The 13,921-nt window shown below is 57.0% G+C and overlaps 2 protein-coding genes across 6 annotated transcripts; both read left to right on the forward strand.

Annotated features, from left to right (window-relative positions):
- The first annotated feature begins 53 nt into the window (after positions 1-53).
- Positions 54-6,718, forward strand: Sirt7 (sirtuin 7). Of its 3 annotated transcripts, XR_007107878.1 has the most exons (11): positions 54-202; positions 273-410; positions 497-601; positions 2,745-2,815; positions 2,913-2,985; positions 3,686-3,784; positions 3,857-4,093; positions 4,232-4,312; positions 4,766-4,872; positions 5,357-5,442; positions 6,047-6,179. XR_007107878.1 is itself a non-coding variant. In XM_047546787.1 (10 exons), exons 1-10 carry the CDS (start codon positions 110-112, stop codon positions 6,243-6,245), a joined length of 1,203 nt encoding a protein of 400 aa, XP_047402743.1. In that variant the 5' UTR covers positions 54-109; the 3' UTR covers positions 6,246-6,718. The 3 variants fall into 3 exon arrangements, 2 of the variants coding, with proteins under 2 accessions (XP_047402743.1, XP_047402744.1); XM_047546787.1 differs by lacking the exon at positions 5,357-5,442 and having other exon boundaries at positions 6,047-6,718; XM_047546788.1 differs by lacking the exons at positions 2,745-2,815; positions 2,913-2,985; positions 5,357-5,442 and having other exon boundaries at positions 6,047-6,718.
- Positions 6,719-7,108: 390 nt separating this feature from the next.
- Pcyt2 (phosphate cytidylyltransferase 2, ethanolamine) lies at positions 7,109-13,921 on the forward strand. 3 transcript variants are annotated; one of them, XM_047544235.1, is made up of 14 exons: positions 7,109-7,264; positions 8,901-8,989; positions 9,451-9,612; positions 9,806-9,872; positions 10,541-10,625; positions 10,799-10,843; positions 11,014-11,067; positions 11,467-11,605; positions 11,818-11,900; positions 12,189-12,266; positions 12,595-12,660; positions 12,743-12,808; positions 13,042-13,130; positions 13,217-13,921. In XM_047544235.1, exons 1-14 carry the CDS (start codon positions 7,176-7,178, stop codon positions 13,317-13,319), a joined length of 1,215 nt encoding a protein of 404 aa, XP_047400191.1. In that variant the 5' UTR covers positions 7,109-7,175; the 3' UTR covers positions 13,320-13,921. The 3 variants fall into 3 exon arrangements, with proteins under 3 accessions (XP_047400191.1, XP_047400192.1, XP_047400193.1); XM_047544236.1 differs by lacking the exon at positions 11,014-11,067; XM_047544237.1 differs by lacking the exons at positions 11,014-11,067; positions 11,467-11,605; positions 11,818-11,900.

Here is a 13,921-nt window from a genome sequence, read left to right on the forward strand (position 1 = left end):
GGGCGACGCGCTGGGGCCGGAAGGGGCGGGGCGGGGCCGGCACGCGCATGCGCTCGCGTGGCTGCCGGGCGAGGCGGAAGCGGAAGCAGGAAGCGCGGTCCCGGGAGCGATGGCAGCCGGCGGTCTGAGCCGCTCAGAACGTAAGGCGGCGGAGCGGGTCCGGAGGCTGCGGGAGGAGCAGCAGCGGGAGCGCCTCCGCCAGGTAGGCTGCCGCCGCCCCCGTGCCCGCGCCCGCCCGCGCCGCCGCTCACCGCCCGCCCGCCCGCCCGCAGGTGTCGCGCATCCTGAGGAAGGCGGCGGCCGAGCGCAGCGCCGAGGAGGGCCGGCTGCTGGCCGAGAGCGAGGACCTGGTCACCGAGCTGCAGGGCCGGAGCCGGCGGCGCGAGGGCCTCAAGCGGCGGCAGGAGGAGGCGAGTCCCGCGCGGCGAGCGGCGGTGGCGGCGGGCGGCGGGCGGCGGCGGCGGCGGGCGGCGTGACCAGTCCCGGCTCCCGGCAGGTGTGCGATGACCCGGAGGAGCTGCGGAGGAAGGTCCGGGAGCTGGCCGTCGCCGTCCGGAATGCCAAATACTTAGTGGTCTACACCGGCGCGGGCATCAGCACGGTAGGGACGGAGGCGGGCCACGCGGGTGTGGGCGCCCCCGTCTGGGAGACTGACCCGGGACAGTCCCTGTTAGAGTTAGGTCACTACCCGGTCGCAGAGACAAATTCGTCTTTGAAGCAGCTCTAAGGTATCTTCCTTCCTTCATATACGAAACGACTTAATAGCAAAGTTAACCAAGGCAGACTTTAAAAACGCTTATTTTGGAGCTGGGGCTGGGGCTCAGAGGTAGAGCGCTGGCCTATCACAAGTGAGGACCTGGGTTCGATCCTCAGCACCACATGTAACAAAATAAAGATAGTGTGTCCGTTTACAACGAAACCTATATTTAAAAAAAAAAAAAAACAAACCGCTTATTCTCTGTTACAAACACTAAAAATAAACAGATGGAAATAGACATAGTAGCGAACTGCCTTCTGTCCCCCCTTCTTAAAGCTAATGGATAGACCTAGGTTACTCAGGCAGAGTTCAGTCTTCTGTTATTCTGCTCATGTGCTCTCCCACCTCGTAAGGACGAGAAATAGAAAGCAAGACAGTAATAATCAGAATACAAGAAATGCACTGGATTTTGAGAAGTTTGATAAGATATCCTGGACTGTGGAACATGACTAAACTTTGAAAGTGTGAATGACGGGTAATCTAATTGAAATCTGATCCGGGAGTGTGAGTGTTAGGCCCAGTAGAGGTGAACGTGAAATGATTTCTATCCTCAGAAAGTTAGGTGACAGTAATCAGCCATGTAAACAAATAAACAGAATGCTGACTGTGTGGGGTTGCTATCCCAGAAATCCAGACACACACTCAATACTCAAAACTGGGGCACCTTTCCCAGTGAGCTGGCTGCAGGAGGTGGTATTGAGTCAGGGCTTTGAGGGGAGGAAAATTTACAGACCAAGTGGGTATAAGGCACTCCAAACAAACAGCAGAAGTCCAGTAGCAAGAATGTGTAAATTGAGATTGCTGCTGGAGCCCAAGCATCTGAGGCCCCCTCCTTCATAGCCACGTCTAAAAATTCAGTTGGGATTGTTGAATGACAATACTGTCACCGCTCACAAATCTTCTAATGGCAACTAAAAGCCACATGCAGCTTTATTTTATCTGTTATTGTTTGAATAACATTGAACACACTACTGTTTTTGTTTGTTTTTTTACACAATGGATTGAACCCAGGGATGCTTAACCACTGTCAACATCCCCAGCCCTTTTTATTCTTTGAGACAGGGTCTTGCATAGTTGCTTAGGCCCTTGCTAAGTTGCTGAGGCTAGCCTTAAACTGGCAGTCCTCCTGCCTCAGCTTCTCTCTAGCTCCTGGGATTATAGGTCTGTACCACCATTCCTGGCTCTGTTCTCCTTTTGAAGTATGACAGAATCACTGGTCAGAGTGGCATTTGTCTGAGATTAAACAGCAGTGAGAAGACAGGGTCTCCCCAGAGAGGAACATAAGACACTTGGATCCTAGCTGCTTTCTGCTTCCTTCTTAGGATTGGTTTATTTCACTGGATTGGAAACTTTCCTTAAGCACTGTGTGGTGGTGAATGCCTATAATCTCAGAGGCTCGGGAGGCTGAAGCAGGAGGATCACAAGTTTGAGGCCAGCCTGGGCAACTTAGTGAAAACCTGTCTCAAAAATTAAAAGGGCTGAAGGTGGAGCTGTTCAACAGTAGAGCATCCCTGAGTTCAGTCCTTTCTACTTAAAATCAATGAAACTTGGAAAAGCAGATGTTTATCTCATCTGGAGAGGTTGTCCTCTATGAGTTGAGTGGGAATAATTCAGTTTCAGGATAAAATAATTTGGACAGAGGAGTGCTCCCACCTAGGGGCTTGGCATTGCTAAATATTTCTTTAGCAGGCTGTGAAAACACAGATGAACCTGACCAGTTCTCCACATCAATGTGGTCAACAGACATGACCACAGATCTGAGGCTTATACTCAGCTGAAGCCTGGAAGGATGAGCTGGGCTTGTCAGGAAGAGGAAGTCCAGGCGGAGGGAAGGAACTGCACTGGGGCATGCTTCACCTGGGGTCAGGCAGGTAGTTGTGGAAGGAATAAAGGCCAGTCTGGAATGTGGCATGTCCCATTTGGAGAATTCTATAGATACCCACAGTGATGGCTTTTCCTTGGGCTTATCTTTTTTCTGAATGTGCAGGCAGCCTCTATCCCAGATTACCGGGGCCCTAATGGAGTGTGGACACTGCTTCAGAAAGGGAGAAATGTGAGGTGAGCAGCCCACATGCAGCCTTCCCACATGGTTGAGCCGGAGCTGCACAGCCTGGCCTGCAGCTCCCTCACCTCTGTTTTCCCTTCTGCCCAACAGTGCTGCTGATCTGAGTGAGGCAGAGCCTACCCTCACCCACATGAGTATTGCCCGTTTACATGAGCAAAAGCTGGTAAGAGCCCACTGTGACTGGCATACTCACCCAGGGCCAGGCCTGGGACCCAGAGCCATAACCTCAGTACCCAGGTGGGCAGCTGTATTCCACCTCTGCCTGTAATGAGCACCCCCCAGAAGGTCAGACTCCTGTTTGATCCTATGGAGTTTCCTCTTCCAAAAGAAAGGGTATCCCCTGCCCTGCACTGTTCCCTCCAGGGCCAGCCCACAGTTTCTCCAGCTCCTCTTGCATTACCCGGAGCCTTGGAAGCCTCCCTAGCCACAGGGAAGCTTGTCAGAAACCTCTTGAGGCCCTCTGCTGGGCACCTTCAATCAAGTTGGAAAGGGGATATCTTTCTGGGTCCCCAGGGACCTGAAATAAATGACCCAAGAAGGCATTATCTGGAGCAGAGTGGCTATACCAGCACCCAAAACCTTAAACCACTTCCTAGCCGTATAGGTACAACACAGATGCTTGCCTTCTCAGCTGCTCTGAGAGTGTCAGAGCTGATAGGAGAACATGGTCCCTCCCTACTATGGGGCCCTCCCAAGTCCTGATGGGATGTATTTGCAACATCCTTCACCTTCCAAGGCTTTCTGTAGGGTCATAGTTGCACCTGGTCTTGGCAGCTCTTGGCTAGACTGGGCTCAGAAGGGTTTCACTGCTGTAGGTTGCTTCCCCCATTCCTATGCTGACTGCGCCATGTCCTGCCTTCCAGGTGCAGCATGTGGTGTCTCAGAACTGTGACGGGCTCCACCTGCGGAGCGGGCTGCCACGCACGGCCATCTCAGAGCTCCACGGGAACATGCACATTGAAGTGAGCAGTGCTGCGGGGACCCAGGACCTGGGTGCCAGGCAGGTCCCACTCACTGTGTCCTCTTGTCCTCAGGTCTGCACCTCCTGCATCCCCAACAGGGAGTATGTGCGTGTATTTGATGTGACAGAACGCACTGCTCTCCACCGACACCAGACAGGCCGAACCTGCCACAAGTGTGGGGCTCAGCTCCGGGATACCATTGTGCACTTTGGAGAGAGGGGGACCTTGGGGCAGCCTCTGAACTGGGAGGCTGCGACAGAGGCTGCAAGCAAAGCAGACACGATTTTGTGTTTAGGGTCCAGTTTGAAGGTATGTGGTGACAGCATGGTAATCCCACTGCGGAGTGAGCATGTCTTTCCCTGCCTGGTAAACCACCTAGTGTGCATTGGACCCTGTTTCTCCAGCCTTGTTCTTCACGTGCGTGTTGTGTCTTATCTGTTCTCAAAGGTTCTAAAGAAGTATCCTCGCCTCTGGTGCATGACCAAGCCCCCCAACCGGAGACCCAAGCTCTACATTGTGAATTTACAGGTAACTTGGGCACTCAGAGCTGGTTTCTTTGACCTGGGGCTTAGATCTGAAGAGCCAGAAAGACATCCCACATCCATACCTGAGGTCTAGTACAAGCTCAGGTGGGTACCTGGGGAGTGCTGATCAACTGCTTATCCAGTGCTGACTGATCCTGCAGAATTCAAGGCTGACAGGGCTGGGGAGAAACAGGAACTTCTGGTTTGTTTGTTTTTTTTTTTTTTTTTTTTTTTTAGTATTGGGGATTGAATCCAGGGGCACTTTATCACTGAGCTAAACCGCTAGCTCTTTTTATTTTATATTTTGAGACAGGACTTTGGTAAATTGTTGAGGGTCTTGCTAAGGTCACCCAGGCTGGCCTCAAATTTGAGACTCTTCTGCCGCAGCCTCCCAAGGTGATGGGATTATAGGTGTGTGCCACTGCGCCCTGCCTCACGTGCTTTTTTTTGTCTTCAGTGGACCCCAAAGGATGACTGGGCTGCCCTGAAGCTTCATGGGAAGTGTGATGACGTCATGCAGCTCCTCATGGATGAGCTGGGCCTGGAGATTCCACTCTACAACAGGTGAGTGGGCAAAGCTGGGTCACCCCACGTCCCTTCCCCTCTGTGGTGGGCCGTGTCCGTCTGCTCCTGTGAGCTGAGCGTGGAGGAAGCTCTGAGGTGTTGTGAGCACTATATGAGGTGAACTGAAGCATGTGGCCTCCAGAGCAACTGACCTCAGTGGTTGGCAGAGGTGGCAAGACTTCACGTGTACACACTTCTCTTTGGTTGGTGTGGTGCCCAGTATCCCTTGCAGGGAGAGGGAATCAGCCAGTGTGTTCTACATGATCTTTCCTTTGACCTCTCAGACAAACGTGAATGCAAAGGGGCCTGGAGGGGATGAGGACTTGGCTACTCCAGTCAAACAGAATCTCATTGTCCTTGGTTTTGGGAGTTGACATATTTGGGGGAAGCTTAAACTGTGCCTTAATACGGAATTTGTGATAATTTAGACTTGGTATATGTGTTGAGTAAAAAGTTTACACTTTCTTTCTCTGTGAATTTTCAGGGTCTTATAGGGGAAATCAGTAACTTCTTTTAATCAAAGGGTTCAAGAAATTAAGGATCCCTTCACCTCTGGGCCTGGCAATTCCTGTATGTTATGTTTGTGGTGTTCTGTGACGTGGGCCTATTGTGTCCTGCATTTTTTTTTGACATTGACTTAGCTCATTTTCTTTATCAGTGCTTATGTGTGCCTTACGTTTACAACATGTGGTTCTACATCTCAGTCAGACACATGTGGTCTGTGGGCCGCTCCTCCCCAGTCAGCTGGCCATCCTTCTCATCCCCGTCGTGCAGTCTGGGAAGGGGAAGAGGGTCTGGGCCACCTGCCCCTGGCTGAACAAGTGAAAGGTGGGACCCAGCGTTGCTAGTGACCATCCCTGGAGACACAGCCCCCCACCCCTTTGGGGCTGTTGCCCTCCCACCCTGTGTGAGCATAGCCCACTAATCATGGATGAGACACTTGAGTCATGAGGAGACCAGCTAGGGTGGGTGCCACCCAAGGAGATTTCCTCTCCTACAGCTCTTCTGTAGCTTGGTGACGATGCAGCTACCACCAACCAAAAGCCCAGCCATGGTTAAAAGACAAGCGGGGAGGGGGAGGGAAGGCGGGTGACCTCAGACAGCTCCCCTGTGCTGGGGCGGGTTGCACTGAGAGGTCCCAGACCTGCCTGATGCAGCCTTCCCTTCTTGGTAGGTGGCAGGATCCAATCTTCTCCCTGGCGACTCCCCTTCGAGCTGGTGAAGAAGGCAGCCACAGTCGGAAGTCTTTGTGTCGAAGCAGAGAAGAGGCCCAGCCTGGGGACCGGGGTGCCCCACTTACCTCAGCCCCCATCCTAGGGGGCTGGTTTGGCAGGGGCTGTGCCAAACGTGCAAAAAGGAAGAAAGCCACATAACCTGGTGTTGATGAAGAATATTTGGCACTTTGCAGAGGGCTGGAACTCTTGTTCAGGGGCCAGTGTCACTGTCAAGACCAGGTTGCCCCCAAAGGGTCTATTGGGAAGAACTCCTGGGGGTGATAGGTCACCTTGACGTTTTTTAGCCATTTGTGTGTCCTTGTGGGAAGCCCCCTTGCACTGCACGGTGGCCCACATTATGGGCTTGACCATCAAGGACACCCCTTCTCCATACGAGAGGTGGCAGCAGGCCTTTCTGTGAGGACAGAGCTGGGTCCATCCCAGCCTGGCCGGCAGAAGGACCCACGGCTGCCTTACCTCACTCATCAGGCTACTCTCAGGGCCTCCCAAATTTCTACTCCTTCTTACTGAAAAGCTGACTTTATAGAAATTTCTGTGTTGGGTATGCGGCAGAGGGGCGGTTCCAAGCCTTGGCTCGGTACAGACCTTTCTTATTAAATATTTCTGCACTGTGTTCGTGTCCGGGTGGCTGCTGTTCTCACCACCGAGCGGCCGCGCGCCGTGGTTGCTTAAAAACTCCCCTTCGAGAATACACTAAGGCGACGGTGGCGGAAGCACCGCGCCGTACCAGCCTGTCCCTTCGGCCAGGTGTGCGGCGAGTCACAGAGGCCGATGTGGCCGGAGGGCGGGGGTGGCGCATGCCATTGGCTGTGCTGGAGGGCGGAGGGGCGGTCGAGGCTCGGGGATGCGGGCCATTGGTTGCATGCTGGGGGCGGGGCGAAGAGGTGCTCTCCATTGGCTGCGGATTGGCGGGCGGGGCCTGGGGGCGGAGCTCTGTGCTGACGGCTCATGCTATTGGCCATGCGCCGCGGGTGAGGTCCGCGTGACGGCGCGCGCTGGGCGGGGCGGGGCGGGCCGGCGGCGCTCGGAGTCGCTGGAGCTGCGGGACCGCACCGCCGCTGCGGGGCCATGATCCGTAACGGGCACGGGGCGGCGGGCGGCGCGGAGCGGCCGAGCCCAGCGGGCAGGCGCGCGGTGCGGGTGTGGTGCGACGGCTGGTGAGCGGGGGCGGGGGCGGGCGGCCAGCAGTCTTCCCGGGGTCCCGCGCCGGCAGTTGTCCGGGGGCCGGCGGGCGACTGCGGTCGCGCCCTTCGGCGTGCCGCCAACCCCGGTTGGGTCCGAGTACCTAACCCAGGGCTTCCCTGATGTCCCCCTCGGCTCCTCAGCGACGCCTGCCGGCTCGGGCTTGGAGCCTTCGGGGCTCTGGCACTGCGGGCCGCGCGAGGCCGGCCGACGTCTGATCCCTTCGCGGTTAGGCGCGAAACGTGCGGACGCCGGTGCAGCCGGCAGCGTCCTTCCGGAAGACTGGAGATGCGCCCCTTGGGCGTCCCGGGGACTGCCGCTCCTCCCGGGCGCTGTGGAGCGCACAGGCTCCCGCGCCGTCGGGGGTCCGGAATGCGGTGGGCTTCTCTGGCAATGTAGAGGAGGTCATTGTTTTGAAGAAAGTTTGGGGCTGTCAACAAGTAGAAGGAAAGTTGACCTTTCTGATAGCTTGCAGCCCTCGGTGATTCACAGGCCTGATGAAGTGGGGAGGGACACCGGCTGGTCAGCCCATAGCTCCTGAGGAGGCTTAAAGGGGAGCAGGCAGAACTTTGTTGTCTTTTGCTCCTGAGTCACCTTGGGAAGAGGCTTCCTGTTGGTAGACTCTGACCGTGGCGCTGGCCAGGGACCCACCCCAACCAGGCTACAGGCCACAGTAACTAGGATCCAGTGTCGCCCTCTTTCCCCTTTGTGTTCCCCCAATCCAGCCTCCTCCTCCTCCTCCTCCCCCTCCTATCCAGCCTGTGCAGACCCTGGACCTGAACCCTGTAACCCCACGCAGCTTGTCTGCTGGGGCCCCCTGAACTGTGTGAGAATGAAAGGTGGCTGTTCTAAGAGGGGGCAGCGCTGCTCCAGTTGCCTGATCACATCTCACAGGGGATGGGGATCTCTGGAAGGAAGCAGAACCAACCCAGGGCCCTGCAGAGGAGTACGAGGGCTGTTCCCGTGGTGTGCGGGAGCACCTGGGGCCCAGGACATTGCAGGGGGCCGAGTAGCCTTGAGCTGGAAAGTGTACTCCTAGCTCGACTCAGATTTGAGGATAAGAGCTCTAGAACCAAGAGAGCAAAGCCAGGCAGTGGGGAAGGAAATGAGATTTTCAAAATCAATGATTCCCTGGCTGCTTTGGTTGGAGTTTTGGTTTTGAGTTGACCCCAGGGACCTCAGGATAGAACAGGATCCAGCCCCAACCCACAATGTTTGTTTTAAACTTTGAAGTGACTCCCTACAGCAGGTCATATTTAGAGAAGTGCAGGAACCACCTGAGACCTGAGAAATGACGACAGCCACCAGTGGGAGAGTCTGTCCTGGGAGCTCCTCAGCCTCACACTCCTTCAGGCTGTGTCCCTGTGTGTGCCACCCTTGCTTGTCCTGGCACTGGTGGGGTCCTGACTTCTGACCCACGCCCTTGGGGTGTGGATGTCTTAGTGCCTACCTCCCCACTGAAATCCTGCTTCTGGCCAGATCCTGGGTAGCAGTTTCCCATGGTGCTTTCTCAGAGAACTAAGGAGTCCTGGAAGGAGCAAAGCTATGCCCCACAGAGCCCCTTACCCACTTCCTCAGCATAGGGCCTGACTGCCCTGTCTGTTCCCACAGCTATGACATGGTGCATTATGGCCACTCCAACCAGCTGCGTCAGGCACGGGCCATGGGTGACTACCTGATCGTGGGTGTGCACACCGATGGTAAGGTGCAGGCTGCTGTGCCCATACCACCCTACAGTCTTACACGGTCTTCCCTGACTGAGGAATGCCTGTAGGACCCCAGGTTGGGTAGGACAGGTCCATGCATCCTTCCCCAGAGCTCAGCTGTGAGTGGGCTTAGCAAGCTCAACCCAGCCTTGCTCGACTGAGGAACAGACCTGTGGCATTTGTGAATAGTGCCGACACTGGCAGGTTCCCTGGCTGTGCTGCCCACTCCCCTCCACCCCTTTCCTGGCTCCTCAGCGGCTGGACTGAGGGGCCGTCCAGCAGCTGCGTATCTGCTGTGCTGACTGGAACACAGCAGTGGTCTTGGCCTGTGGGCTGAGGACCCGTGAGAGGCAGGCCCCACCACGCACCCCACTGTATGTATAGGGTAGGGGTCTCCTGGGGAAGGGACCTGGGAGACTGGAGGTCACCTGTTTTGTCTTTTTCTGTTGTTGTAGAGGAGATTGCCAAGCACAAGGGACCACCAGTGTTTACCCAAGAAGAGAGATACAAGATGGTGCAGGCCATCAAGTGGGTGGATGAGGTGGTACCTGCGGCTCCCTACGTCACCACCCTGGAGACGCTGGACAAGTACAACTGTGACTTCTGTGTCCACGGCAGTGAGTGGGTGGGGCTGGGGCAGCTGCGCTCAGGTCCTCCTGGTGGTATCTGGAGGTGGCCGGCCTCCTCTCTGGGGCTCCAGGAGAGCTCTGGTCCCTTCCCATAAATGAGTGCACAGATATGAGGGCAGGCTGGGGACTGAGAGGGTGCTGGGTGCTGGGCTCTAGGCTGGGCCACCTTGTCACCCTCTAGATGACATCACACTGACCGTTGATGGCCGTGACACCTATGAGGAAGTGAAGCAGGCTGGGAGGTACAGGTAAGTCCCCAGGGGGCCTGCCAGTCGGGGTTCCTTCCAGCTCACTCTTGGCTGCTTTGCGGCCACCTCTGAGAAGAGTATCTGGGCCTCTGACCAGGACTGGGGGTGCAGGAAGGGAAGCACTTGCTGTAGCCCTCACTTCACGGCCATGAAGTGATTCCGATCTTCAGAGAAGTAACTGTAGTCAGAGCTTAGCTTGGATGAGAGCTGTGGGGACGCCCCCAGGCCCAGCACAGCTGTGAGACCTCAGTGGACTGCTGCCCCTGTGGAGCCAGCTTTTATTTTAATTACTTTGAAGAGCCAGCTGTGGCCAGTGGCTCCTGCAAGAGGTGGTGCAACCTGAATTCCCTTGTTAGAGAATACCCAGTGGGGCAGGACCTGGCGTGAGGGAGGCCAGAGGCCTGATGGCAGATGGGGACTGGAGCTGCACGCTCTGAGTCTGCCCTGCCTGCTCTCTGCTCCTGCCTTCTTAACTGCTCAAAGCACAGTGCTCCTCCCCAGGCCCCAGGCCCCAGGCCCCAGGCTCCCAGTCTGTCTTCTGGTGTGGTCAAGTGCAGGGAGATGCAGCAGCAGGTTGAGGTCATGTCCCTCGTGGTGGGGTCCACTGCAGATGGGGCTTGGTGAAGGGGTCCAGGACAAGAACTCCCCACCTCCCTTGTCCCCCTCAGAGAGTGCAAACGCACCCAGGGCGTATCTACCACAGACCTTGTGGGCCGCATGCTGCTTGTGACCAAGGCCCATCACAGCAGCCAGGTGAGTGTGCAGGACAGGGCACGGTCCCTGATTCCCTGAGCTGAGGACACCCACCCTGCCCCATCTTTCCCTTCCACCACCTCTCCTCCGGCTGGGGGAGCCATGAGATGTGCAGTCCTGGGGTTGGCAAGTTTGGAGGGCGGGGCCCCTCAGCTGCTGTCCTTCCTGTGCAGGAGATGTCCTCCGAGTACAGGGAGTACGCAGACAGCTTTGGCAAGGTGAGTGCAGCGGGCCGCAGGGCCCTGGAGTCAGCCAGTGCTTGATTGCCCGTCTTCCACCCACACTGCCCTCAGGGCTCCCTCTGGGGAAAGGCCAGCTCTCCTCCCTCCCTGCCTGGCACTGACAGGTGGCCTCTAACCAAATGGCCTGGCCCTCTCTCCCTTTGTAGCCCCCTCACCCGACACCTGCTGGGGACATACTTTTCTCAGAAGGCTCCTCCGAGGTGACCAGATGGTGGCCTAAGGGTGCTGGTTCCCAGAGGACTATGTCCACAGGCCACTAGGCTCTGTACCTCATGGTGGTGAGGCCACCAAGGGGAGCTGGTATTGGTTGTAGTCCCTGCTGTGGCCATGAGGCAGAGCCATAGTCCTGCCAGCAGCAGTGGCCTTGCCCGGACTGGCAGTGGTGACCCTGCCCCTGCAGGCCTGTGAGTTGCTGCAGGCTGCAGTGGGACCGTGAAGTCCTGACCTGTAGTGCTACTACACCTGCTCCCCCATCCCACACCATGACAGGCAGGGGTAAGGCAGTCCCAGATCCAGAAGAGTGGTCCCAGGGAGGGACTGGGCAAGGGACATGCCTGGGAGGCCTCTGCTGCTGACCAGCTCCCTCTTTTGGCTGACAGTGCCCTGGGGGGCGTAACCCCTGGACAGGGGTGTCCCAGTTTCTACAGACATCCCAGAAGATCATCCAGTTTGCTTCTGGGAAGGAACCCCAGCCAGGGGAGACTGTTATCTATGTGGCTGGTGCCTTTGACCTGTTCCGTATCCTCCTCCATTCCTCTTCGGCGCCACGCCCAGGCCATGGATTAGTGACCTGGGCCATGCCCACACCATGGATTGGGGACCTGGGACTGGGCTGGGGGGCCCAGGGAGCAGCCCTGGCAGGAAGACCGGTGGTGAGGTGCTGGGCAAACTGCTGGGAGGCGGGAGCTCTCTGCCCTCGGGCCTGTTGTTGCCTCTTGACCTGTGTGCAGACATTGGGCACGTGGACTTCCTGGAGAAGGTGTACAGGCTCGCTGACAGGCCCTACGTCATCGCAGGCCTGCACTTTGACCAGGTCTCTGCCCTGCCTCCTGCTTCCCAAACCCCAGACAACTATCAGGCCATGAGGCCCTGGTGGGGCTCCAGGGCGGATGTTGGGCGCAGGTGGCCTCTGGAGGAGTGAGGCTTCGAGTGCCTGTTGAAGGCCAGAGAGCCCCTGGGTGGGTGAGCTTGGGTCTCCTCTGGGCTCCAGAACTATCCTGCCTGGCTCCTTTTCCAACTTCTGCCCATAAGGGACAGCCGGGAGGGAGAAACGCCATCCACACGAGGTCCTCCAGCTGAGCTGACCTTGTTCTGCCCTTAGGAGGTCAATCGCTACAAGGGGAAGAACTACCCCATCATGAACCTGCACGAGCGGACCTTGAGTGTGCTGGCCTGCCGGGTGAGCACGGGCCAGGAGCCAGCCCAGGAGTGGGAACATCTTCTGGCATCTCCCTTCCAAAGGCTTCCCTGAACCAGGGTGGGGTCCCTCCCATCCCACTTGGTAAGGTGGGTGGTGGGTGTCTGGCCCTCTTGGTGGTGGTGTTTCTCCCCCACTGAGGAACCCAGAAGGCCCAGGAGATTCAGGGGTCTTGGGTTCCCTGGCCAGCTGGCCCCAGCCATACCTGTCTTTGCTGGCTCACCTGCACCTGGGCCATCTCCTACCACTCTCCAGTCCTGGCTGCCAGGATTGGGGACCTATCAAACTACTCTTCTCTGTGTCCCCACAGTATGTGTCAGAAGTGGTGATTGGGGCCCCATATGCGGTCACAGCAGAGCTCCTGGGTCACTTTAAGGTGAGGTGTCTCAAGGACTAGGTACCTGGTGCTGCTGTGGCTCCCAGAGAGGCACCTGGGCTGATCCCTGCTCCCTCCCCAGGTGGACCTCGTCTGTCACGGGAAGACAGAAATTGTGCCTGACCGGGATGGCTCTGATCCCTACCAGGTGGGTCTCACCGCTTTTCGTGGATAGCTCCCTAAGGCTTCAACTTGCTTCTGGCAAATGGAACAGAGATCCTTGCTGCTGTGTGGTTTCAGGGGACAGGGAGGCAGGTTGCTAATGGGCAGCAGCGATTGCTTCCCCTGGCCTTGGCTGGTCTCCCTGTGAGGCAGGGCAGGGACAGGCAGTTTCTGTGGTCAGGAAGGGACTCATCCTCTCTCTCTCCTTGAGACTTCCAGGAACCCAAGAGAAGAGGCATCTTCTATCAGATCGACAGTGGCAGTGACCTCACTACGGATCTCATTGTGCAGAGGATCATTAAGAACAGGTACCCCTGGGGCCCCTTGGGGGCACCACACAGCTGCCAGCAGAGGGAGGTTTCCCTGGCGCAGCTCACCCTAGCCTGGCCCCCAGGTTAGAGTACGAGGCACGAAACCAGAAGAAAGAAGCCAAGGAGCTGGCCTTCCTGGAGGCCACAAGGCAGCAGGAGATGCAGCTTGTTGGGGAGGGCGACTAGACTTCTGTCCGGAGGACATCATGGAGAGCCCCTGTGCCAGCGCCTGCCTCATTCTGCTTCTGCGTCTTAGAGTTTGGCTCACGCAATTCTAAAGGAAGCTGCAGCACCACCCACTAACTGGCCTGGCTCCAGCAGGGCTGGTGGGAAGGGCACTACTCCTTCCTGCCTGCAAGGTGCCTGTTTTGCAGTGGGCTCTCAGCTCCTCTTGCTAAACTGCTCAGAGAGGGCATCCAGCAGTGGAACAGCCCAGCAGATGGGATGAACAGAGAGCACCAGTGGTATGAGGGCTGTTGCTCCAGTGTGCTTCCATCCAGTGGTTTCTAACTTGTTGCTCCTCCATCTTGGACAGGGATGCCCCTCCTGCCTGGCTGGAGGCTGCAGTTCCTGCCCATCCAGCTTTGTGGAAGGCACAGAGTGGATGGCTTTGGGGAGCAGTGTTCTTGGGGCCACTCCCCATTGGGCACCCTGTGCCCTTTGGCACACATCCCGGTACCCTGTGCCTGGCTCCAGGAAGATGTGCTTGTCCTGCTGCCCTCCCGACAGATACCCTGGTCTTGTTTTGTACCTCTCTGGTGCAGCTGAATAAAGCCTGCTGGGAAGTG

This window comes from Sciurus carolinensis, chromosome 3 (assembly GCF_902686445.1).
Source record: "Sciurus carolinensis chromosome 3, mSciCar1.2, whole genome shotgun sequence".
NCBI classification, from domain to species: Eukaryota; Metazoa; Chordata; class Mammalia; order Rodentia; family Sciuridae; genus Sciurus; species Sciurus carolinensis.

Excerpts from the sequence above, each read along its gene's own strand:
- Sirt7 (XM_047546787.1), top strand. The coding sequence starts at position 110 with ATGGCAGCCGGCGGTCTGAGCCGCTCAGAACGTAAGGCGGCGGAGCGG. Across the intron at positions 3,785-3,856 it reads ACGGGAACATGCACATTGAA|GTCTGCACCTCCTGCATCCC; the intron begins GTGAGCAGTGCT and ends TCTTGTCCTCAG. Across the intron at positions 4,873-6,046 it reads GAGATTCCACTCTACAACAG|GTGGCAGGATCCAATCTTCT; the intron begins GTGAGTGGGCAA and ends CCTTCTTGGTAG.
- Pcyt2 (XM_047544235.1), top strand. The coding sequence starts at position 7,176 with ATGATCCGTAACGGGCACGGGGCGGCGGGCGGCGCGGAGCGGCCGAGC. Across the intron at positions 9,613-9,805 it reads TGACTTCTGTGTCCACGGCA|ATGACATCACACTGACCGTT; the intron begins GTGAGTGGGTGG and ends GTCACCCTCTAG. Across the intron at positions 11,606-11,817 it reads TGGTGCCTTTGACCTGTTCC|ACATTGGGCACGTGGACTTC; the intron begins GTATCCTCCTCC and ends ACCTGTGTGCAG.